We start from the raw sequence: 25,233 nt of genomic DNA on the forward strand, positions 1-25,233 counted from the left end.
TTACCCCTGAATATCGTAGTCTAGAGTATTCGAGGGATAGGTTGCGTGTTCTTTACACGTATTGCCTGTTCCCATTATGCGAGGAAGCCCCCGAGCCCTTTCCCCACAAGGGTCGATCAGGTTCTTTCTCGTCTTGTAATTACGTCCCTCATTCATCCTTTCGCTCGGGGGAGGAGTGGGTGGCACCGTACTACCCTCGATGGGCGAGTGTCGACGTTCCCCGGGAGCTGCAAGCGGGTAAATCCAAGTGGATGCCCGAGTCCCATTCGATAGGGGTCGGCTGGTGGCCCTATGGGCACATCTCAAAATACCCGAGGGCAGTCACGGTGGATGTCGAAACCGTTCTCTAGGTTCCGAGGGCTCGGTGCCTCCCTCGATGGGATCCCAGTCGCGTGACACCCGCATGGGTCTCGGATACAACTAGTAAAGATGCGCCGATCCCCTAGGGGGGTCTGACCATGGCCTCTATTGTGCTCATCCTCGGTCATCCTTCGCTCGGTTATCCTGAGGCGACTGTTTGAACCCACTTTGTGGGTCAGTCTCGCAACCTCTAGAACGTAAGTGGCCATGGCCTGGGGTTTCTTACCTCGAAAGGTTTTAGATCGACCGTAGGGTCGGGCGAGACGGAGTCTGCGCCTGACAGAAACCGCCTTGCTGCTTATTTCGGGCGCAACATGGGGGCACCAGGGGGTCGGGCGAGACAGAATTTGCGCCCGACGGAGACCGCCTTGCAACTCTTGCTCGGGGTTAGCAGGGGGTCGGGCGCCGCTTGCCCTGGAAGGAACAACCCTGACATAACTTTTCAGGGTGCCCCTTTTGAGGCGACTCGCGCGGGGAGTCGAAACGACCGTGCCGTTGTGCACCGGCCGGATGTGACGCCTCATGTGCAAATTTAATGCGCGCGTGCAGCGGGCGTGGGAATCGAAGGAAGTGGGTGCTTCAAGTTTTTCACCTGACCAGGGAGCGGGCGACGGTTGCTCTTTTCCCCATTGATCTTCTATGCGGGAGGTGTGGCTGCGTCGTGCTCCTTCTATAAAAGCAGCCGCGGGGGTCCTGATTTCTTTCCACCTGCCCTCACGCGAAAGACGCTCTCGCCTCCTGTTCTTCTTGCCGCCGTCTTCTCCACTCTGCCCCGTAAGCACCCTTCTCCGCTTAGTGGCCATGGCCGGCGATGATGCGTGGCCCCCTGCAACGTGACGAGGTCCGCGCTGGAAGCGCGTGTGAAGAGCGGGCTCCTCCGCCCTCTCGTGGATGAGGGGTTGCCGGAGTGGATCGCTCCCCCGGTGAGTGACAGGGAGCCAAACCCGCCTCCGAGCTATGTGGTTTGCTTCCTGTTGTTCCTAGACCGGGGGTTCGGAACTCCGGTTGGCCGCCTCATCCGGGCGATCCTGCACTATTATGGGGTGGAGCTGCACAACCTCAACCCTAACTCGGTGATGCAGGCGGCCATCTTCGCCACGGTATGCGAGCGGTTCCTGGGGGTCCCCGCCCACTGGAACCTCTGGCACCACCTCTTCAAGGCGGACATGTCCGCTCGCTATGAGGGAGGGGAGAAGATACCCCTGCGGGTTGGCGGTTGCACGCTCTAGCTCCGCCAGTCACGGTCCCAGCAATACATCTAGAGCAGCATGCCCTAGTCGAACCGAGGGTGGCAGAACGGATGGTTCTACCTCCGAAACGACGGCGGGCTGCTCCCGGAGTATACCGGGAAGATGGCGGAGTGCCCCGCGAAGTGGGCGTGGGGCACCCCTGCAGAGGAGCAGAAGAAGCTCGGCCCCCTTCTTGCGAGACTCGAGAAGCTACGTCAAGCCAGGGTCACTACAACCATAGTGGCGACGGCGTTCCATAAGAGGAGCTTGTTCCCGCTAGCATAGCGGCAGGCGTTCATGTTTGAGATGACTCGGGACGTCCCCTTCGCCGGGACGCGGATGCTGGAGGCGCCGGTGTCGGCGACGGAAATAGCCACCCGGGTATCGAGGACCACGCACCCGGATCTGAAGAACTCTTGGGTGGTGCCGATGCGCCCTGAGAAAGGCTACATCTCTCTGGTAAGACGCTGCTTTTTTGATTTTGTGCTTGTTTCCCTTCTTCCTCGCCTTAACCCCGATTGCTGCTCGTTTGCAGGGGAAGGGGATCGTCAAGGACTCCCTGCCTCCAGTCCCAGAGGACAAGGAGCTCCGGGCAAAAAATCGAGCCCGGAACGAGGAGCAAGCAAAGGAGGACAAGAAGGCGAAGAGCGCAAGGAAGGCGCAGCGCCGCGAGACCTCCGCCAAGAACCGCCACGAGGCCGAGAAGGCGGGACTCCCTCTGCCCGATTCTCTCGAGACTTCGGTCTCAGAGATAGAGGGCGGGGGAGACAACACACATTGGCTCGATGAGCTCGAGGAGGAGGAGGATGACGTGATCCCCCTGTCAGCGGGGGGATTGAGATCCTAGAGGGGTCGAAGGCCTGAGGGGGTCGGAGACTCCCGAGGGGTCCCAAGCACCGGGGGGCGAACGGATCGCCCCCCATATTATTGTGGACGATGAGGAGGACGGCGCCCCTCGAGAGGGCTCTATTCCCTCGGGTCCCTAGGAGGGGGAAAGGGCGCCGGGCGGTGGATCCGATGCGCCCCCACAGCCGGTGGTGCCGGAGGGTTCGACCGAGCCCCGCCCAGCGTCTGGGGCAGAGGCAGGAGGCTCAGCTGAGGCGTCGCGGGCCGAGACCACCGTCGAAGCCCTCGTGCCAACCGCTAGGGAGACGGGGGTCCCCCCGACGACCCTGGGTGCTTTGGGAGGCGCTAAGGGAGCTCCGAGCTCTCAGAAGGGTACTGCCCCCCGAGCAAGGTACGTTTTTCGCTTTTTGTCCTTTCTTTTGATTTTTTGTTTTTCTCTTTCTTCTATCTGGTGTTATCTCCTCATCAGCTGGAAGCACAAAGTGGCTTCAGTGAGGCTAGCACCCCTGAAGGCCGTGAAGAGAGGGGCGCAGTCGACCCCTGGGTCGGCGAGGCCCAAGTCGCCGCCCCCCTGAGCCGCGAAGAAGGGGGGCAGGAGATGGGGGGGAAGATGCCAGACCCCCCGGCGAAGGAGGTAGGGATGCCAAGGCCCCAAGAGCCAGAGGAGACGGTCTTGGCCCTCGGGGCTATTCCCCCTTTGGGGGATGCTAGCCTAGAGGGTCAGGGTCAACTTGAACAGACCGAGGGGAGCCGGGCCGAGGAGGCGCTCATCGTGGTGCCTCCCGAGACGTCCCGTGGGAAGGGGTCGTCCTGACCCGAGGCCTTAGCTAGGGAGGGGGAAGGGAGCTGGGGCGAGAGTCCCATGGTCTGGCCCAACCCTGACGACCCAGAGGGGAGGGCCAGATTCGTGCTGGACGACCTGTCAGAGGCCTATCTCTGGCGAGGCCTTGAGGAGTGCGGGCGCGCCAGCGTCGAGGCGCTCAACCGAGCGTCTGAGCTCGTGAGCCGTGACATGTTCAAGTTTGCTCTAGTATGATCTTTGTCCCCCTTTTGGTAAAGTGTTTTTGCGTTTTTGGGCTAGTTCTTTGCATAACCCTTGAATTCGTAGGCGCTCCAAGCTGCTTCCTTGGAGAAGTCGATGTTCCTCTGTGGGGAGCAGGACGCATGGGCGACTTGCGACGATGAGAAGGCTGCACGGGAGGTGGCCGAGGGGGAACTCGCGAAGGAGTGCGAGATCTCTGCCGAGCTTCGCCAGAAGTGCTCGGCCCTCGCGACTGAGGCTCGGGAGGCCCGGGAAAAGGTTGCTCCCCTGGAGAAGAGGGTTAGCGACCTTACCCAAGAATCCCAAGAGCAGAGGGCCGCCGTCGAGAGGTACAAGAACGAGGTCACTCGGTTGGAAGCTTTGCTTGCCGAGAAAGACCTTGTCCTCAACCAGGCTCAGGCTGACCTATCTGCGGCTCAGGGCGAGGTGGTCCGTTGGCACCGGAGCTCGGCGGAGAATGAGAAGCGAGCCGAGGGTAAGAACTGAGTCTTTTATTCTGGCTCTTTGGCATTTGGATTGGTTTTCCTAACTTTGGTCTTCTCATTTTGTTTTTCAATAGAGCTGGAGAAGAAGGTGGCTGAGGCAGCCTCCGCCGCCGACGCCCTGCAAAAGTCCCTTGATGCCTAGGTTTCGGACCGCTCGGCTCTAGAGGCCGTGGTCGCCTCGTCATGCGAGGGGCTCGGGGTGTCGACAGGCGCACCGGGGTCGTTGTTGCGGAGCCGTGTCGAGGCTCTCTACTCCCGGGTCGGGGAGAAGATGAGGGAGGCACTCCACGCCAGGGTGAAGAAGGCCCTGGCGATGGTGAGCTCTCACTACGTCGGCATCGATCTGCCGGCGGTTAGTGAGGGCTATGTCCTCCCTGATGACGAGGTGGAGGCCCAAGAGGAGCTGCAGAAGCTTGGAGATGGCGCAGATGCCCCAGGAGATGCCTTGGCCACCTTTTTTGACACCGAAGTGGAGCTTCCCCCCTCGGCGCGCAGGAACCTGGGGAATCAGGCCCTTGTAGTTAGCTTTTTTCTTTTGTGAACATCAAAGTCCAGTGGGCCTTGTTTTCTATATGAAACTTTGATGTTGAATATGAATGTTTATATGATTGTTTCCTTTAAGATTTCCATTATGTCTTTTGTTATTTCTTTTTCCCTGTACCGACCTGACCTCGGCAGTGCGGGGTCGGGAGAGCCTCTTAGGGTCTGCGTTAGTCAGAGCGTCCCGAGCCTAAGTCCTTTTTTCTTCCTTAGTAATTTTTAGAAGTCTGGGTCCGTTCCCCGATCCTAGGGGGTGAGTGGAGGTCGTCCTTGCCCGTGGGCGCGAATCTTTCCTTGGGCTCACACCTTCCTAAGATTTAGGGGATGGATCCGTGGCCTCTTAAATTCTTTTAGGAAACAAAAGAAAGACCTTGGGTCGGGGTGCTTTGACTTGCGTGAAAAAAAGAAAAAAGATTCGGAGTTGCCACAGGGGGTTCCCGCCGTGTAGCCCCCGAGGGAGGCTCGGATTCTGTAAGGCAGAGCCGAGGCTTGCTCTTAAAGGCATAACCATATAATTTGAAGTTCTATTATTCTTTCAAGTAAGTGAACAAATAGATATGTTTACAAAATTCTAAGGATAGAAGCGACGTAGCTGTTCTATGTTCCACGCGTTCTTGAAGACCTCCCCTGCTTCGTTGGCGAGCTTGTAAGTGCCGGGTCGGAGGACTTCGGCGATGACGAAGGGTCCTTCCTAGGGGGGCGTGAACTTGTGACGACCCTTGTTGCTCTGCCTGAGCCTCAGCACCAAGTCGCTGACTTGAAAGGTTCGGCCTCGGACTCGTCGCGCGTGGTATCGTCAGAGGGCCTACTGGTATTTGGCGGAGTGTAGGAGGGCTACCTCCCTGGCTTCGTCCAGCTGGTCCAACGCGTCCTCTTGGAATGTCTTGCAGCTGTTTTCGTCGTAGGCTTGTACCCTTGGAGACCCGTACTCTAGGTCCGTGGGAAGGACAGCTTCCGACCCGTAGACCATGAAGAACGGGGTGAAGCCTGTGGCACGGCTTCAAGAAGTCCTTAGACTCGAGATCGCCGCTGGCAACTCCTTGGGCCACCTTTTTCTGAACTTGTCCAACTGAAGATTCTAGGCTTTAGACCCTGGAGGATCATGCCGTTGGCACGTTCCACTTGACCATTGGTCTTTGGGTGAGCAACTGCTGCCCAGTCCACACGTATGTGGTGCCTGTCGGAGAACTCCAGAAATTTCTGCCCGGTGAACTACGTGCCGTTGTCAGTGATTATAGAGTTGGGTACTCCAAATCGGTGGATGATATCCCTAAAAAACAGCACTGCTTGTTCGGCCTTGATCCTTGTGATGGGTCGGACCTCAATCCACTTGGAGAACTTGTCGATTGCGACAAGCAAGTGGGTGAAGCCCCCAGGTGCCTTTTGCAGAGGCTCGACAAGGTCGAGGCCCCAGACAGCAAAGGGCCAGGTGATGGGAATCGTCTGCAGAGCCTGAGCCGGGAGATGGATCTGCCGAGCGTAGAACTGGCACCCCTCACAGGTCCGCACGATCTCCGTGGCATCGGCTACGACGGAAGGCCAGTAGAAGCCTTGTCGAAAGGCGTTTCCTACTAGCGTCCGAGGCGCGACGTGGTGGCCACAAGCCCCCGAGTGTATGTCCTCCACGAGCTTGATTCCCTGCTGACGGGGGATGCAGCGCATAAGGATGCCCGAGGGGCTGCGCTTGTACATCTCTCCGTCGAGAAGGAAGAAAGTCTTGGCGCGTCGAGCCACACATCGTGCCTTAGCCTGGTCTAAGGGCAAAGTGCCGTTGATGAGGCGTTGCAGCAAAGGATAGCGCCAATCTGGCGAGTTGTCTTGTGCAGGGGGCTTGGTCTCGATGTCCATGGCCTCCGGCTCATGAGCCACGGAGACCCCGGGATCGTGGCCTGAGCTTCCTGGGGGCGGATCCGAGCCCCCGTCGTCTTTGTAGTCGACGGAGGACTTGTAGAGGTCGCTGACAAAGACATCCGGGGGGATCGTGGCCTGCTCGGATGCCATTTTGGCGAGCGCGTCGGCGGCCTCATTGTACTTTCTTAACACGTGGTTAAGCTCGAGGCCGTCAAATTTTTCCTCCAGGCGTCGGACCGCCTTGCAATACGCGTCCATCTTGGGGTCGTGGCAGCTGGACTCTTTCATGACTTGGTCGATGATGAGTCTGGAGTCGCCTCGGACGTCGAGCCGTTTGATCCCAAGTTCGATCGTGATATGGAGACCGTTGACGAGGGCCTCATACTCCGCCACATTGTTTGAGGCGGGGAAGTGGAGTCGGATTGCATATCGCATCCTTACCCCAAGGGGCGAGATGAAGACAAGGCTAGCGCTGGCCCTAGTTTTCATCAGAGACCCGTCGAAGTACAAGGTCCAGCACTCGTGCTGGATCTGGGGTGGAGGGAGTTGAGTTCCCGTCCACTCAGCTACGAAATCCACTAAAACTTGGGATTTTATAGCCTTCCGAGGCTCATAGGTGATCCCGTCACCCATAAGCTCTATAGCCCACTTAGCAGTTCTGCCATTAGCTTCTCGGTTCTGAATCACCTCTCCCAGGGGAAAAGATGATACCACCGAGATTGGGTGAGATTCAAAGTAATGGCGGAGTTTGCGTTGGGCTAAGACTACCGCGTAGAGTTGTTTTTGGATTTGGGGGTATCGGGTCTTTGTGTCGGACAGTACTTCACTAACGAAGTACACCGGTCTTTGGACCGGTAGGGAATGCCCTTCTTCCTTTCTTTCGACCACGATAGCTACGCTGATCACCTGATCGGTGGCTGCGACGTAGAGAAGTAATGGTTCTCCCTCGGCGGGGGGTACCAAGATGGGAGGGTTGGTGAGCAGAGCCTTGAGCTTGTCAAGGGCTTCCTGGGCCTCGGGGGTCCAGGAAAAGTGCTCAGATTTTCTAAGTAACCTATACAGAGGTAGTCCTTTCTCCCCGAGGCGGGAGATGAAACGACTGAGGGAAGCTAGGCACCCCATGACTCTCTGCACTCCTTTTAGGTTACGGATTGGGCCCATGTTTGCGATGGCCGAGACCTTTTTAGGGTTGGCCTCGATCCCTCACTCAGACACAATGAATCCGAGGAGCATGCCTCGGGGGACCACGAAAACGCATTTTTTTGGGTTCAGTCTGATCCCTTTAGCCCTGAGGCATCGGAATGTTTCATCCAGGTCGGCCACAAGGCCGCTTGCTTTCCTGGACTTAACAACAATGTCGTCTACATAAGCCTCTACCGTTTTGCCTATGAGGTCTCCGAAGACCTGGAGCATACATTGCTGGTATGTAGCCCCTGCGTTCTTAAGGCCGAAAGGCATGGTTACGTAGCAAAACATTCCGAAAGGGGTGATGAAAGAAGTCGCAAGCTGGTCGGACGCTTTCATCTTGATTTGGCGGTACCCGGAATAAGCATCAAGAAAAGATAAAATCTCACAACCCGCAGTAGAGTCAACTATTTGATCAATACGAGGTAATGGAAAGGGATTTTTTGGACATGCTTTATTTAAACTAGTATAGTCTACACACATCCTCCACTTCCCATTTTTCTTTTTGACTAGTACAGGGTTAGCTAACCACTCGGGATGGAATACCTCCTTGATGAATCCGGCTGCCAGCAACTTGTGGATCTCCTCCCCGATGGCCCGACGCTTCTCCTCATCGAATCGGTGCAGGCGCTGCTTCACGGGTTTGGAGCCGGCTCGGATGTCCAAGGAGTGCTCGGCGACTTCCCTCGGTATGTCGGGCATGTCCGAGGGACTCCACGCAAATATGTCGGCGTTTGTGCGGAGGAAGTCGACAAGCACTACTTCCTATTTGGGGTCGAGGCTCGAGCTGATCCTCAACGCCTTGCCTTCGGAGGTCCCTGGGTCGAGGAAGACGAGCTTGGTCTCCTCCGCCGGCTCGAAGCTCCCGGCGTGACGCTTGGGGTCGGGGATGTCCTGGTCGCCGTCGCCGAGGCTGGTGAGGATAGACAGAGACTCAGCCAGAGCCTCGGCCTGCTCGATGCACTCAACGTCGCACTGGTAGGCGTGCTGGCTCGTTGTGCTGACGGTGATGATGTCGTTTGGTCCCGGCATCTTGAGCTTGAGGTAGGTGTAGTTGGGGACGGCCATGAACTTGGCGTAGCATGGTCGACACAGGATCACGTGGTAGGTCCCTGGGAACCCGACCACGTCGAAAGTGAGGACCTCCCATCTGAAGTTGTTGGGGGTCCCAAAGCAGACGGGCAGATCGATCTGCCCGAGGGGATGGGCGCGATGTCCCGGCACCACTCCGTGGAATGGCGATGCATCATTCCTCAGCTGAGACTTGCGGATCCCCATGAGGGCCAAAGTCTCAGCGTAAAGAATGTTGAGGCCGCTGCCTCCATCCATCAATACCTTGGTGAGACGAGTCTCGACGATGATGGGGTCGACGATCAGTGGATAGCTCCCGGGGTTGGGGATCCGATCTGGGTGATCCTGCCGATCGAACGTGATTGCGCTCTCGGACCACTTGAGGTACGAGGGCGCGGCTGTGCTGACTGCGCAAACTTCTCAGAGCTCGCGCTTCCTTTGACTCACGATGAGGCGAGCCGCACGTCCCCCAAAGATCAAGAGGCAGTTCTTGACCTTAGGGAAGCCTTCTCCCTCGGGGTCGTCGTCCTTGGGGGGCTCTTCGGCACCCTCCTTGACTATGATGTCGGTGTAGTACCAACGCAGGACAGTGCACTCCTCGAGGGTGTGGTTGGTTGGTCCCCTGTGATAGGGGTATGACTTCTTCAACATTTCGTCGAAGAGACCGGGGCCAGCAGGGGCCTGCTTGGGGGTCTTGCGATCTGCCGCGGCGACCAGGTTGTCGTCCGACCGACCCTGCTTCCCCTTGCGACCCTTTTTCTTCTTCTTGGGGTCGCGGGAGCCCGAGGCCTCGGCGGTCTCGGCCTGTTGTTTCCCCTTGGCCGTGCCATCGGAGAAAATGGCACCAACTGCCTCTTCGCCCGAGGCAAAGTTGGTGGCGATGTTGAGCAATTGGCTGGTGCTTTGTGGGGTCTTGCGACCGAGCTCGTGTACTAGCTCCTTGCAGGCGGTACCGGCGATGAAGGCCCCGATGACATCGGGGTCTGTGATGTTGGGGAGCTCGGTGCACTGCTCGGATGATGAGCGGGTCATCGTACGCTCCGCCTAGCTGGCATGCTAGGCGGTAGTCCGCTAGCCAGAGTTCAGGGTTGGTTTCCCTGAGTACTTGGTGAGGTTAGCGGGCTGTCGGAATTGTGCAGGGAACTTAGCCCTGCGGATGGCCTCGCTGAAGACGCGGGGGCTCGGAGGCTCCAGCGACGTGCTGCGATCGTGGTCGGGGTCGTACCTCCCGCCTCAGCGCGGTCGATAGCGCCGAGACTCGGCCACGTTCCTGTCATGCCGTCTGGCCTCGAGGGTGGCCCGGGCGTCCACGTTGGTCCCGATGCGTTCATGGACAGATGGGGCCTTGTTGCCTCCTTACGGATTAGGGGGCGGCGGACCCTGCACCGTTGGTGCCTTGTTAGGAGGGGGTTGACCCCTTGGGCGCCTTGTACCGTGGGACTGTGATGCAGAACTTTCTGTGTTTTGTACCACGGCCTGCTCCAGGAGGCCGCGCAACCCTTGGCACACCCTTCTCCCCTCAGGAGTCGACGGCTCGGGCATCGCCCTGAGGAGGAGTGCGGCAGCCATCACATTCTGGCTGGCCGTGCTGAAGACGGGGGGATTGTCTCCCCTTCGTCCTTGATGATGCGGCGGTTGACATCCCAGGCGCGGCGTCTAGCCTCGCCTCCGTCCCCGCGGGCGGACTGGTCTTAGACTAGGGTCTCGCGTAGTTGGCGGAGGCGTACGCGCTCTTCTTCGAGCCTGGCCTCTAGCTCATTGAGCTGTTCAAGGTCGGAGCGCCGCCTTTCTGCGGGGGCTGAAGTGGCCCCGCGTGCTCCAGGATGGATCCCGGGAGCCGTGTTGGGAGATGGAGTGGCGTTCCTTCGCTCAGGAGGTCCTGCACCTCCTTGAGCGTCGGGGGCCGCTCCTCCGACTTCGAGGTTGAAACACTCTCATGATGGATCGTAGCCGCCGTCGTCAGAGTCGGAGTAGCCGAGGCAGTAGTTGCTAGCCTCAAGAATGCGCATGAAAGTTTGCGGGTCGGCACAACCGGAAAAATCAGCGCCGGCCCATTCATCTTCCCCTGAGGTAGGGTCCTCAGGGTATGACGAGACGGGCGGTGTAGCAATAAGGTCCAGAGTAGACCTCAGATGGTGCCTTAGAAGTTGCGCATACGCACTTAGTGAAGTGCTCGCGGAAGAGGCGTAAGTGGCGGCTGTGCTCTCGAGCCCAAAAGGGAGCTTAGGAGGCGCCGCTGTCTTTCCTCCATCTGTAGGTGGAGGATGACGAGAAGTCGAGACCCCCTGGTCCCTCTTTTGAGGAGGGGGCGGGAGCCGTGCTTTGCCCTTTGACCGAGGCAGAATAGGAGGTCGCGAAGATCCCCTGTTGGTCCGTGGGACGGAGCTTGATGCTCCGCGGGCCCTTCCTCTAGCGCCTGTCGGGCCAGAAGAATGGGCGATCTGGTGAGGGATATGTGGGGGCAGGGCTGGACGGACCCTTGCCTCGGTGGTAGGGTCAGAGATCCTAGACCTCTAACGCCCCCACCGCGTACCCCCTACATGATGTCCCGAGCGCCTCCCACGCACTGGCTGCGGCGGGATCGCCTCGGGGCGCGGCTCGGTGTCACCATGTGGCGGGAGGAGGACCATGTCATAGCCGGAGCCAAGCGACATGAACTCCAAACTCCCAAACATCATGATGGTACCGAGGCGAAGTGGGTGGAATCTGTCTGCCATCCGAGCTTTCTCCAATAGGGAAAGGAGAATACAACGCAAAAAGCCCCCTACCTGGCGCGCCAACTGTCGGCGTCTAGACTCGTCGTCTAGGCACAAACAAGTATAAATATGCATGTCTACCTAAACCCGGATGGTGATGCAAGTAGAACACAGAGAATTTATACTGGTTCGGGCTAAGGATGCCCTACGTCCAGTGTGAGATGAGGGGTTTGTATTGCCTTGCACCCAAAGGTGCTTGTAGTAGGGGTGTACAAGCAGGTTGCGAGAGAGGGCTAAGTCCCAAGTCTTGACTTTGTGTGGTGGACAGAGCGCGGTTTGCTACTCTGTGCGTGAACTCGCTTGGAGTTATGGTGTGTGGCTTGAGTCTTGGTTGTCTTGATTGTTGGCCGTGTTGTTCGTGTTGTCCCTTGGATGTGAACCCCGGCTTCCCTTTTATAGTCTTAAGGGGGCACAAGATTTTACATGTGTGACTGGTGATCTTCCTCTGGTGAGTGGTGAAGCCACAGTCCCGACCCTGTAGAGGCTTGCCCATCCCGTCCTTGAGGCATGGCTGACAGTATGGTTGCTCCTGTGGAGGGTTACCGAGTCCTGTTGAAGTCGTGGGGGTCGGATCGGTGGCACTGCTGCATGTCCTGTAACAGTAGGAGAAGACAACCAATAGTGACATTGGTTAATTTCTCTCATACCCCTTTTACTGTGAGGCGGTACACCACAGTGAAAGAGGTAAGGTTGCATAGTGAAAGAGGTAAGGCTACAGCGGCTGGGGTGGTTGGAATAGTCGCCACCATGCCCTGCCATGGTATGGGGATCACAGCGTCCGTCACGTCGAGGGTACGGGCGCCGTGTGTTGGAAGCCTGGCTCCGAGACGGGGGCTCGGGCGAGGCGGCGTTGGCGCCCGAGCCCAAGAGGGGTCGGGCGAGGCGGAATTTGTGCCCGAGGCCAAGGGGTCGGACAAGCCGGGGCTTACGCCTGAGGCCAAGGGGTCAGGCGAGCCGGAGCCCGCACCCGAGTCCTGGTGATTATGGATGGTTTGTTTTATCTCCTTCTTTACGATTTTTATTATCCTGATTTGGGTATCTCATTTTATGGTACCCAACACATAGGCACTAGCCTCACTCTTATAGCGTTCAAACATGTTGATCGCCTACAACCTCCATCCTGAAACGAATTAAATTCCAGTTATATTCTCAGTTAGATTTTCTAAAAGTTTACATAAAATGTATCTCATAATAAATCTAATAGCATTTATTTAGTATATTTTAAATTTTGATACTTTTTTTATTACATCCGTCCTGGAAAAAAAACAAGTTCTGGTTGGCTACTTGGGCGGATGATGACATTAGATAGCTATACTGCTAAGATATATTCAATGAAGATCTAATCTAATGATATTTTGGTATAATAACCATTGTTACTTTTCTATATAATTCTTTCATAGAAAAATTCTATATAAATTTAATTAAACTTATTATTCATTTTGACTGGCTACTATGATAGAATTACACTCTTTTATACATATACCTAAAATTCAGTGGCACCATAAATACCACTAGTCTAATGTACATGGATTCATTCACAGATATTTTGGACACAAAAAGGAGGCTCTCGATCCCGAAAAATCCCATCAAGGCAGTGATAGGAAATGGGGGCTTGAGAACACTAAACCTGGAGGGTCAATGTCGCCGTGTCTGTCACACTTGTTACATCCATGTGAATGGAAGAGGGTGTCATCATCATTTATCTGTATTGGCAAATCGATCGTTTTCACTGAATTACTTAGTGGTCGACACTAGCATCGTCAAGTACTACGCGTTGTATGGCACCATCAAGAAAGCTGCGCCTGTACGGTACTCCGTCCAAGCAGAAGATGCACGACAGCTGTCATTTGTTAAGCGGTGATGTGTAATTAGTTAGGCCACGGACGGGTCATTTAGAGAGATGCAGACAGCTGCACCGCTCCCTTTCTGCAATTTTGTTCCGTGCGACGAGGGAAATGTTCCGAAAGCTGAGTAGGGCGCAACAGGAGGGAGCGTCTCATCTCACTGTTTGTATACGGCCGATGGATCGGATTTCGATGCGCTGACTGAGGCCTTGTTTAGATCCAAAAACTTTTTTAATTTTGACACTGTAGCATTTTCGTTTTTATTTGATAAAAAATATCCAATCATAAAGCAACTAGGCTTAAAAGATTCATCTGGTGATTTACAGGTAAACTGTGCAATTAGTTATATTTTTTATCTATATTTAATGTTCCATGTATGTGCCGCAAGATTCGATGTGATGAAGAATCTTGTAAAGTTTTGAGTTTTTTTGTTGTATGTAAACAAGACGTGAGACTGATGCTGCCGCTTACCAACTACTCCTAGAGCCTTTTTTTTTTTCCTTCTTTTTTGTCTTTTTGAAAGTTAAATAGGAGTAGAGCCTTCTGTTTGCCACGTGGCAATAGATCGCAAGACCAATGCCGTCCTTCTAGAAACTCTTGGTGTCGATTGAAAGGAGTTTGGCCTTGTTTAGTTTGTGAAAGAAAAGTTTTTAACATATTTATAATTATAGCAATTAGTGTTTAATCATAAACTAGTTAAATTTAAAATATTTATCTCGTAAAATACATATAAACTGTATAATAAATTATTTTTTAATATATATTTAATGATCTATATATATATTTAAACATTAATATAATAGGACGAAAAGTTTTTAAGTCAAAGCTACATAAAGTCTCGCTCTCGTCCACCAGGCAGGAGACAGGTACGGTTGAAAACACACTCTCCTCATCCCAAATTAAATATCATTATTAATTTTCGTACCATAAATTTAATTTAATTTATAAAAAGTACGCATAATATTTATATCTTCAAAAAAATTTGTTAAAAAAACTAAATTTCAAAATTTATCTAATAATATTAATTATATATTATAAATACTAATATTTTTCAAATACATATTTAATTAAAAATATTTTTAAAAAATAAATAGTTATTTTGGGCGGAGGGATCGCATCTGAATTACTAGCAGCTGTTGGACTCCGCGTAGAGTTGGGGGCAAAAGGGTAAAATAGCCCCGAGAGAAAAAAAAAAAAGCCCGCTGGAATACCTTCGCGATGAAGGCGTACAGTAGACTGGACGACGGGTGTGCCCCCGCGTGCCGCGACATCCACGTCCGACGTCTCGTCACCAGGGCGCGACGCGGTTTGGCCACCTTCCCCGAAGCTTCCCTCCCGCGGCACGCGGCCACGTCTTCCGGCCTGCTTGCCAACCGACGCCGAACGCACACGAACGATGACGCGGCCCGGTCGAGTCAGCAGTCACACAGTGAGTCCACAATCACCACCACCACCACCACGGGGTACGAGACGAGAGACGAGACGCACCACCCACCACCAACCGAAGCGGCGATAAAACCCCCCGCGGCACACGCGGCGGCACCTCCACACTTGCACTTGGTTGGAGCTTCTTCTCCTTTTTTTTTTTCCATTGCTCCTCTGCTTCGCGTCGCCTCGCGTCTCTTCTCTCCCTCCCCCGGCAGGCAAACAGACACAGCAGAGCGCAGGAACACAGAGCGAGAGAGATCAATCGAGGCCATGGAGGGCTACGACCGCGAGTTCTGGCAGTTCAGCGACACGCTGCGCCTGCAGACGGCCGCCTTCTCCGGCCTATCCCTCGGCGACTCCATCTGGTCCCCCGCCACCGGCGGCGCCGCCGCCGGGGCTGACCGGCGCAACAACAGCACCAACGACCTCTTCGCCGCATCCGCATCGCCCGCCGACACCACCGCCGCCAAGAACGTCGGCGGCGTCGGCCTCAGACTCAATCTCAACGATGGCGGGCCAGGCCTCATCGGCTCCGGAAAGCTCGCCTTCGGCGGCAGCAAGGCCGACCGCTACAACAACCTCCCCGCCACCACCGAGAAGGCCGCGTCCGCGTCCGCGTACAACAACAACATCAACGTCAACGCCGGCTACGCCAAGAACAACAACAACAACAGCGCCCTGGCGTTCAACAAGATGGGGATCTACGGCTACAACACGAACAACAGCAACATCAGCAACAACAGCAGCAGCGGGGAGGTGAAGAGCTACTTCAACAAGTCCGCCGGGAGGGCGGCGAGCAACAACAGCCACGGGCACGGGCACGCCGGCGGCAAGAAGGGAGGGGAGTACGGCAATAAGAAGAAGCACGGCAAGAACGAGGGCAACAACGGCGGTGGCGGAGCGGGGGCCACGGACAAGCGGTTCAAGACGCTGCCGGCGTCGGAGGCGCTGCCGCGGGGGCAGGCCATCGGCGGGTACATCTTCGTCTGCAACAACGACACCATGGACGAGAACCTCAGGAGGGAGCTCTTCGGGCTGCCGTCCAGGTACAGGGACTCGGTGCGTGCCATCCGCCCTGGGCTGCCCCTCTTCCTCTACAACTACTCCACCCACCAACTCCACGGCATCTTCGAGGTACACTACAATACAGTCGACGATTCGACGAACAAATAATCTCTTCTTCATTTGTACCGCTACAGTACTGATGATGGATTGCGATCACCTACCTGCAGGCCGTGAGCTTTGGCGGGACCAACATCGACCCGACGGCGTGGGAGGACAAGAAGTGCCCCGGCGAGTCGCGCTTCCCTGCACAGGTACACCACACCTATCTGCTTCAATCCAGTCCCTCTAGTCAAGGCAGATGATCGATCAGCTCAAACCGCACCAGTAGCGTGAATTTTACTACACTTGTTTGAATTGTTCAACATCACCGACAGACAAAAGGCTAGCGTTGCGAGCTGCGACGACGTGTGGAATCGCGTTAGATTTTTAGGCCCCGGGATCACACCTCAAGAAACTTTTTTAAAATTTGTCTACAAACAAGCAATTGGTTAGTTTAGGTGGAGCGATCGGCCTGTCTGGGGATTAGTCAGCAGAGAGAGGTTAGTTAGGTCAGCTTTGCTTGGTTCCTAATTTTCGTCTAGTAGGTTGCTTGGTCAGTCGGCAGAGGATCTGGTCGCAGGCTGGAAAGTGCATGCGTCAGAGCATCTAGACGCTGCAACTGCAAGCGGTGTCACCTGTAGAGCTGCATAGCCTGATCTCACATCTGATCATCTCATCTAGAGGAGTGAAGTTTGTTTGTTGTTGCCGCAGTGGTTTTCCGAGGTGACTCATGGTTGTGATGTGCAGGTGCGGGTGGCAACGCGGAAGATCTACGACCCCCTGGAGGAGGACGCCTTCCGCCCCATCCTCCACCACTACGACGGGCCCAAGTTCCGGCTCGAGCTCTCCGTCACCGAGGCCCTCGCACTCCTCGACATCTTCGCCGACAAGGACGACGCCTGATCCTAGATCCTCCTCATCGGATCGTCAGGGACTCGAGGCTTGGAACTTGGATGAATGAACAATAATGGATGGACATGTATCCCGTCCTACGAGACGGGAGTATACACACCAGCACGGTGGAGTACTAGTATATTAATTAATAATTAATATAATATATCCACCTTTGTTTGATGTTATGGGCTATGTATGAGGCACGCGTCCAATTGTTTTGTTTTTATAACACTTGTGCGATGATTGCAGAGAACTAGCCCTCGTTTTTGTAAGATATACTCCCACTAAGATATCTGTATTGTTCGGGTCTAACTGACATGTATAAACATCTGTGAAATAATCTGTTCTTGTGCGAATGGTCCGAGTCTTACTCTGTTCAAGCACCAGACGTGTTTCCCGATTGGAATTTGTCCCTGGCGACAATTACAAAGCACACCTATAACACTGTCTGAACGCTCCAAAGTCGAAAGCATCAGCTACCTGCCAGAGCATGACTCTGTCCAGGCAGTACAGCAGACACCATTGAGAATTCAACCGATTCTAGAAGATACAATTCATCAACTCGCAGCGTCTGGAAGCAGAAGGTAGCTGCACAACAAAGCACGTCAAAGAACATCACAGTTAGCACCAGATAAATCAAAGTCAGCCGCGAGCCCGCGACCCACAGGGCACCATAACCTTCCATTCACCGATTTAAGTTTTAATAACACCTAAAACACATTTGTACAAAACTGCGGAACGCAGATCCAGAGGAGTAATATAAACAAACAGCAGATCCACAACGGAGAAGGGGGGGAAGGGAATCTCTCTTCGAATACATCCGACAATCTATTTCCGGTCAAGAAGCATACCACACCAAACATTCACCACCGAATTTTCATCCCAAAGGTTTCTTGCTGTTCTTCTCCTCCAGCTTCACCCAAACATATTATGCGGAGCAGGGTCAGCCATCAGCGAGCTATGGTGATGGACCATATACCACCTGCCGTTCCAGAGCTCATACACGTTGGTAACATGGAACAGCACTGGGTCAACGTCGACATTCGCCTTCATGTTAACCCATGCCACCTCACCGAGCACACGGACACGGACATCCCTTATCTGGAAGGCAATGCCCTGCCCTCCATCTTGGCCCCAGTTGAATAGCAGGCCCCAGCTCTCCATCACTGCGTTGTATCTGAGAAAGAACGGAAATGGATGGGCGCATTGACACAAGTAAGGCCTGTTAGATAATGCCTCTTCAACAGTTTGATAAGAAAATCAGTACTCATAAGGGGAAATAAAAGGCTTTTTACAATTTATTAAATACCAAAAATTCATCCAAAATACAACACAACAATACTGAGGTGTAGATTAGCATCTGTGACCTGACACACCAAGCCTATAGTTTTTGGATTAGTTCTATACTTATATGGTATGGTTAGCTTGGTTAATAACAGATGGTTAATTACAGCCTACCACAAGCAGCAACCAATGGGTCCCGATACTGCCAAAGCATACCAAATTTAAGTTCTCACAAAAGAAACGGATATTTCAATGAGCACATCTTCATTTATGTTCACAGGTACAAAGGTTATTCAAAAGTGTACTTCATAAGATGAAAACTACATGTGTGCACACTGTTTTAAAAGGCAATCCCCCTAGCCCACCTAATAAGAGATGAGGCGCTAGATACCCTTCAGCTGCTTATGTAGCATGTAGTGATTTTTCAGACAGTTGTGTATGTATAACTAGAAACTAGCACTTTTGTCCTCCCACCCCAAAAAAAAACACTTCAGCATAGTTGCAAGATCTCAACAGTTGGAGCTACTAGAAGGACAAGCACAAAGGAAAGAACAAAATTTGAATATGAAGAAACTCTACATATAAGGATAATAATAATAACAGAATGGCAGAAATTGGCATACCTATGCATAGGTGTGACCGTCTAATAGTATTATATATGAAATTATACAGTATAAAAATAACTAAGCTTCACAAGTCACAACCTATTTCTCACAGATATGGGCACAACTCTATGGTAGGGAAGACTTAAAAAACTACTACTCTAGCCATGGTCTTATACATTGTGTCTAAGCAAGCACGATTCACAGCATGTATGGTCTTATATGCTGTGTCTAAGCAAGGACAATTCATAGTGGGCATGATTGGTTGGCCGTTTCCAGCCAGCACAGGCCAGGGAGATGAAGCTCCACACAACATGTGCCAGGGCATGGCGTGCGGCATGCAGCAAGCCTTGGCAAGCCTGGCTGTGGGGAAACGAGAATCAATTCCGTTTCCTCCGAGCCTGGCTCATGGGAGCGTGAGCACGCGCTGTGACTCTGCGAGAGAGAACAGGTGCAGCTACAAGCCAGAAAGCAGGCAACCAAACAACAGATGTGCTCATCTAGTACGTACTTATACAGCAAAGTTTAAGAAGGCGCTAGGCGGTTTCTAGGCGCTGACCCATAGCCTAGAGCCTAGGCGAGCATAGGCGTTTCAAGGCGTTTTCCTAGGCGGTAGCTAATACATGTATATATACTTAAATATACGTGAAAGAAAAGAAAAAAATTGAAAAATCTGTGGACAGAATGGGGGAAAGAAGAAAAAGCCCATTTAATGGCCCAACTCTCCCTCCACAGCCCCCACCGAAGCCTTATCCTCTCCCCTGCTCTGTTTCGTTTTCTTCCTTTTCTCTTCCTCCCGAGTCTCGCAACCGCTCGACACGTTCCTTGCAGCCGCGAGCTGCTCGCTCTTCCTTCCTCCCGCCGCCAGATCCACCACCGTCGGCCTCCTCCCTGTCGCCTCCTCCTCCTCCCCCTCCTCTGCCGCCCGATTCCCTGCCTCCTCCTCCGCTGCCAGCGGTCTTTGCTGCGCCTCGTCCTCCGCTGCCGGCTCTCTCTGCTGCGCCTCGTCCCCAGGTCATTGGATCTGCACATGGGGACACCGGGGCGCCACAGTACCCCCTCCACCTCCCCCACCAGCACCGCCGACGAGCTGGCACCACCTAGGGGTCCGCCTACCCCCCTAGGCGAGGCGGACACCCTCCGATTTGCGACTAATCGGGCCTAGGCGGAGCCTAGGCGCTGCCTTTTTGAACCATGTTATACAGTCAACCAAACAAAATGATGTTGCACACAACAGGCATGTCCTAGCTCAGCCAAGCTCATAAGAGCGAGCCAGGCTCACCTCAGCACCAAACCAATCAGGCCCAGTGTGTACTCCCTCCGTCCCAAAAAGACCGCTGTTCTAGCTTTGAACCTGGACAAACATTTGTCTAGATTCAAAGCTAAAACAACAGTCTTTTTAGGACGAAGGGAGTATATGTTTTTTTCTGAAGAACTATCAGCAGAGCTTTTCTTTGCAAAAGAAACAAAATTAATAGTTACAGTAATGCAAAATCATGTGTTGAACCAAAACTTCTCTGCTTCTCCACCAATGATTCATACCACGATAGTGTGTAGGGGTGTGTGTGTGTGTGTGTGTGTTTCTGAAGAACTATCAGCAGAGCTTAAAGTTTGTAGAAGAAACAAAACAATCATTACAGTAATTCATTGATATGTGTGTATATACCAACTGAAAGCTTCTCTGCTTCTCCACCAATGCAATGCAAGGATACCTATCGGTATCTCTCTAACAGGTATGAAATTGTATCAAACAAAATTTACTTCACATTGACCTAACATATGCAGCGAGTTAAAATTAATTTGCTAAGAACCTTATAACATACTCCATTCATTCTGCAATGTGTCTATGGCCCCCATCGGACACAGAGCAAGGAAACCTAACATCTATGCAAACGAAGCAATACATCAACCACAACTATAGGTGCACACCCCTTGGAAGATACAACTCAAGAAGTGTGTACATGCATTGGTTATTCCCTTCCAAATAAACACCTTGCATTTAAAGTCAACAACATAGGAATCATTGAATGGACAGACTTGTAAATAAACATAGGCCACATTGGAAAACAGAAGGATTAGAAACCAGAGAATAATTAGAACTTTTGAATCAATCACAGTGAAGTCAGGACATACCCAGTGCAGAACTCCCCAGTCGCATGAATACACTTGACATAGTCTGCATTAAGCCAAAAACGGCTCATTGCTGGCAAGGCCCCTTCCCTGATGATATTGTAGAACTCTGCATTAAGGTTAATGATGGCTTTTGTAGCTGCATAGTATGCCTTCCATCCATTAGGAGGATTTATAGTACCCTGCTCCACCGTAAAATCCTGCAAGAGTTGATTTACATGAAAAGGATGCAAAACAAAGTCAGAAATTATTAAAAAGAATCTTTCACCATAACCACAGGAATTGCCATTTTAAACAGTGAAAATGCACAACTTCAGTCACATCAAGGAGTGGAACAAAAGGAGAAATTCAACAAGTTACATCAATAACTTCTTATATCCAATAAAAAGGTCATGTAAATTTGTGGCAATCAAATGGAACGCAGAAAACTAACCATATATTAAGTTGTGCGGAGAGTTCGAAGGGATGACGGATGACTGTATGATAAACAAACACAGTATTATGATTGGCAAGAAGCCTACCCGACAAACAAGGGTACATCCATACATGTGCACAACACAAACTTTCTTGCTTGTAATAGGCAGTCACATGCCTATCGACATGAGAAGATTGTGAAAACACCAGAGAAGATCCGGAAACTGAAACAATGTTAAGTCTTTCACGTCATATCTGGGTGACTTCCCTTCAGTTCAGAAATGGAAGTAGATACCTTGGCAAAGTTCAGGCCATCCTGTGTGTCCAACGAGAGCTATGGATGTTCGCAATGCCTTACCAAAAATTTCAGTTACTGAGTAGGGATGAAAACGGTCGGAAATGGTCGGTTATGATACTTACTATGCAGAAACGATTCGCGGTTGGTCGGAAACTCACCATCTTTTCATTTTAACTATTTGTTAATGACATAAATGCAGTATTGAAAGAAATTAAAAAAATCAATAGTTAAAATACGGTAATGGTTGAAAACCATCATAAATGATATCACTATTTCAGAATTGAGTCCCCGATAAACGGAATCTTCCGTTTTCACTTTCATACCGAACTGAGATAAATCCATATGGGTTCCGGATAGAATAACAGTACAAAGAAAATATCCTATCCCTCCATCATATTCAACATGAGCTTTCGAATTAGGTCGTTCCATACCCCCCACCCCTATCCTACCCTCTTTGTCCCTCAATGCAAGCACCCTAACGATATAGTTATGCACCAGCAGAAAGGTAATACACCCAAACCTCAAGACAGTGATGGTCCTATTGCAGTGGAAACAAACAGGGACGGATAAACTACATTGCCAATCAGACAGTAGACCAATCAAGGGGAAGTTCAGGGAGGGTTGTAGGTGCATAAGGCCCAGCAGCACACCTTGTGGTACAGTGCCTTCCAGGCGCCGTCGTCGTTGGCCGCGCGGCGCATGGCTGAGTTGGTCATGGAGAGACGGCAGAGGCTGGTGTAGTCGAGGTAGCTGAGAGCGTGGGTGGTGATCTCCGGCACGAGCTGCTCCATCATGGAGGGCGTCTCAGGCGGAGCCGGCTCCGACGCCTTCTTCTTGTTCTCCCCGCCCACAGCCATGTCGCCGTTGGCGGACTTGGCGTCGCGGCAGCCGCAGGAGGCGCAGCCGCAGCAGTTGGCGGGAGGGGATTGGTGCTTCTTTGAGGATGCGGGGGAGGAGGAGGAGGAGGAGGAAGAGGAGTGGAAGACCCAGAAGGCGCAGGCGAGGCAGCAGACGGCGGTGGCACCGGCGGCGATCAGGACTCGGGCGCCGTCCATGCGGATGCGGACATCCAGGTCGCGGGGGCGACGGCGGCGGAGGAAGAAGAGGAGGTCAGGGTGTCGGGGTAGGGTTTGGACGGCATCCCATCACACGGAAGAGGAGGCTAGGGTTTTGTCGTTTGGGTTGGGAGGAGACGAGATGGGGAATGAGCACGGAGCACGCGGGGTGGGAGGGTGGTTTACTAGTTTTCCGTTTCGGATCGAGGAAGACGAACAGAGAATGGATACGATGCCACTTATGAACGGGCTTGGGTTGGGCTTGGGCACTGTCACCGTGGACGCAATCGCCGGATCGGCGGCGTTCGGTTCCGGGAAATCGTCGAATTCGGCGTTATGGTCGAGGGTGACAAGTTAGATGTCGACTTAAGTAGAGAGCTAGTAGTAGCAACTCTAGCAATGTCTTTACTTCGAGCCCCACATATGAAATCTTTAGGTTTTTCTGTCAACACTGTTCGGCTCACTATATTTTAAGGTACGTTAAGGCCTTGTTTAGTTCTATTTTTTTTAAAATAAATATTGTATCACTTTCATTTGTATTTGATAAATGTTATCTAATTATAGACTAACTAGACTTAAAAATTTATCTTGTAAATTACAGTCAACTGTGTAATTAGTTATTTTTTATCTATATTTAATGTTTCATGCATATGCCATAAGATTCGGTGTGACGGAGAATCTGAAAAATTTTGCAAATAGCTACCGGGGTTTAAGTCTCTAACTTAGCATAGGTGCTCCCATTATCTTAGATTTTTTTTCTAGGATTTAACGGTATTATTCTTTGAGTACTAGACGACGTGTCCATCAACAACAAGGCACATATGGTGACATCATTAATCTCGATATTTAAGATTTGCTAGTACAACTCGGTTCTTTGGAGGTGCTCATAGGGGTAAGGTGTGCACACATGCGTTCATATAGGTGAGTATGCGCTCATTTTGTGAGCGTCTGCTCTCAAAAAAAAGTTTGAGGATATCTTTACACAGAACGATATTTGGATGTAACTCAGTCTCACCAAAAAAAGTTTGAGGGTATCCTTATATAGAACGATGTTTGGTTCGTACCCTTAACAGATATCTCTAATAGGAGAATATTCTTCTAGTCTAAATAGATGTTGAATGTCCTACCAAAACAAAAATATTGTCTAGTTTTCTAATATATGTAATTAAAACTATAAATAATTGAGGATTATTATTTATTAGCATGTTATATAATTGTTTAGTAGTTATGATGGTAAAATTAATTTTGATAAATGCTAATATGTTGGTTAGTGCATGTTTTGTATGCCAACTAGGATAATAGTGGTGTTAATTAGCATATTTTAATTGCAATTAGTGATTATCATGACAAAAATAGTGATAATACATATTTATCAGTGCATAATTGGCTGTTATTTTTGAATGATATAAATATGATTAGTCAAATATTCTCATCCATCCACACTCATCCATCTAACCAAACAAAAAATAACTTGCTCCATCCATTCAACCAAACAAGTAGCATGTATATCCATATCCCTAAAATTTATGGATGACCAATGGTAGTTTAGTTTTGATAATTGAGTGACTACTTTGATGAACTAATATGTGCTTATGTTGAGATATAACGATGATTAGTCCACAAGTATACTGGTGTAAGCAACACTTAAAGTCATGATGGATAGACATCTTGGATTGTTGCAAGTGTTCAACTAGTGTGTTGAAAGAACTAATTGCATATGAGCCATGTCATGATGTCATGTGGTTAAGTCGATTTGGCTACGATGGACCGAGTTGCAATAAAGAAGATCAACTAGAGGCTTGGGCGTGATGGACCATCAAGGCGGTGAAGCACGAGCAGAGGGTTCTGGGTGTCGATGGATCGAGGCAATGGTGAAGAACAAGCGAAACTATAATCAATGGACTAATAATACCTCATGATAACATGAAATGGTGAGAGATCTAGATAGTAAGTGAACAAATGGCCAACTTGGTTCATCACACAGTGAACTTAGATTAGATCTTATGATTCTAAATAAATTTGTCTCTATACGTATGCACTAGTATAAATCCTCACTGTGTGGAAAATCAAGACCTCTCCTATTATAATCATAAAAAAAACAGTTCCTTGACATCCATGCATAACATTCTTGCCAACTTGATGAGAGATTATATTTACAATGTTTTATAATTTTTTAAAAGAAGTCGTAGAACTTGATATTTAAGTAGCAACGCATGGATAACATAAATATTAATGTTATGAATTAATAGGTTAGTGTGCATTCAATGGAAGAATTTTTTTTTGTCAAAGTTATTTTAATTTCATACAAACTTTAAAGGTTACCAACATTAACTTAAACTAGGAGGATTTCCCGCACATTGCTGCTGGTATGAAGAGAGATATAAATATGTTAGAATATTAATCACTAAGAATATATATATAGTGTTGGTAATACAACAATATATGTTAATAAATAATGTGTTTTGCTAATGTGAATAGCTTGAATAAAGACATTGTCATGTGTTAGTTAGATATGTTAGTGGATGCTGATGTGGACACTTTGTATAGCAAGAAGTTGAATGTGCTAGTGGGATGTTCTAGTGGATGCTGATGTGGACACTTTGCATGGCAAGAGAAATAACTATTGAGGTTTATCTTTATAAAAGATATATATTATGAATGCCATAATCACGGTAAGATAATAAAAATAGAGTATTAATTAATAGATCTCTGTTGCAACTTAGAGTAACAGACTTCAAAGAGGCTAAGCAATCTACGTCCATAAGTAGCCAAACACACTAAGGATGATAGAGGTCGGCGGTGAGAAAACTATAAG

The 25,233-nt window shown here is 51.0% G+C and overlaps 2 protein-coding genes across 2 annotated transcripts; one reads left to right on the forward strand and one right to left on the reverse strand.

The window, feature by feature from the left end:
- LOC8075005 (uncharacterized protein DDB_G0283357) lies at nt 14,742-16,991 on the forward strand. Its single transcript, XM_002455736.2, has 3 exons — nt 14,742-15,771; nt 15,870-15,953; nt 16,489-16,991. The coding sequence occupies exons 1-3, from the start codon at nt 14,908-14,910 to the stop codon at nt 16,642-16,644; spliced, it is 1,104 nt and encodes a 367-aa protein (XP_002455781.1). The 5' UTR covers nt 14,742-14,907; the 3' UTR covers nt 16,645-16,991.
- LOC8075478 (F-box protein SKIP8) lies at nt 17,268-22,746 on the reverse strand. The gene is made up of 3 exons (XM_002457951.2): nt 22,014-22,746; nt 20,655-20,851; nt 17,268-17,812 (listed from the first exon to the last, which is right to left on the reverse strand). Exons 1-3 carry the CDS (start codon nt 22,416-22,418, stop codon nt 17,551-17,553), a joined length of 864 nt encoding a protein of 287 aa, XP_002457996.1. The 5' UTR covers nt 22,419-22,746; the 3' UTR covers nt 17,268-17,550.

The sequence above is a fragment of the Sorghum bicolor genome, chromosome 3, assembly GCF_000003195.3.
Source record: "Sorghum bicolor cultivar BTx623 chromosome 3, Sorghum_bicolor_NCBIv3, whole genome shotgun sequence".
Classification (NCBI taxonomy): domain Eukaryota; kingdom Viridiplantae; phylum Streptophyta; class Magnoliopsida; order Poales; family Poaceae; genus Sorghum; species Sorghum bicolor.

What these genes read in the sequence shown, in the direction of transcription:
- LOC8075005 (XM_002455736.2), top strand. Translation starts at nt 14,908, where the DNA reads ATGGAGGGCTACGACCGCGAGTTCTGGCAGTTCAGCGACACGCTGCGC. An exon ending in AACTCCACGGCATCTTCGAG is followed by an intron (nt 15,772 to 15,869) that starts GTACACTACAAT and finishes ACCTACCTGCAG; the next exon opens with GCCGTGAGCTTTGGCGGGAC. An exon ending in AGTCGCGCTTCCCTGCACAG is followed by an intron (nt 15,954 to 16,488) that starts GTACACCACACC and finishes TGTGATGTGCAG; the next exon opens with GTGCGGGTGGCAACGCGGAA.
- LOC8075478 (XM_002457951.2), bottom strand. Translation starts at nt 22,418, where the DNA reads ATGGACGGCGCCCGAGTCCTGATCGCCGCCGGTGCCACCGCCGTCTGC. An exon ending in GGAAGGCACTGTACCACAAG is followed by an intron (nt 20,852 to 22,013) that starts GTGTGCTGCTGG and finishes CAACTCTTGCAG; the next exon opens with GATTTTACGGTGGAGCAGGG. An exon ending in ACTGGGGAGTTCTGCACTGG is followed by an intron (nt 17,813 to 20,654) that starts GTATGTCCTGAC and finishes GTTCTTTCTCAG; the next exon opens with ATACAACGCAGTGATGGAGA.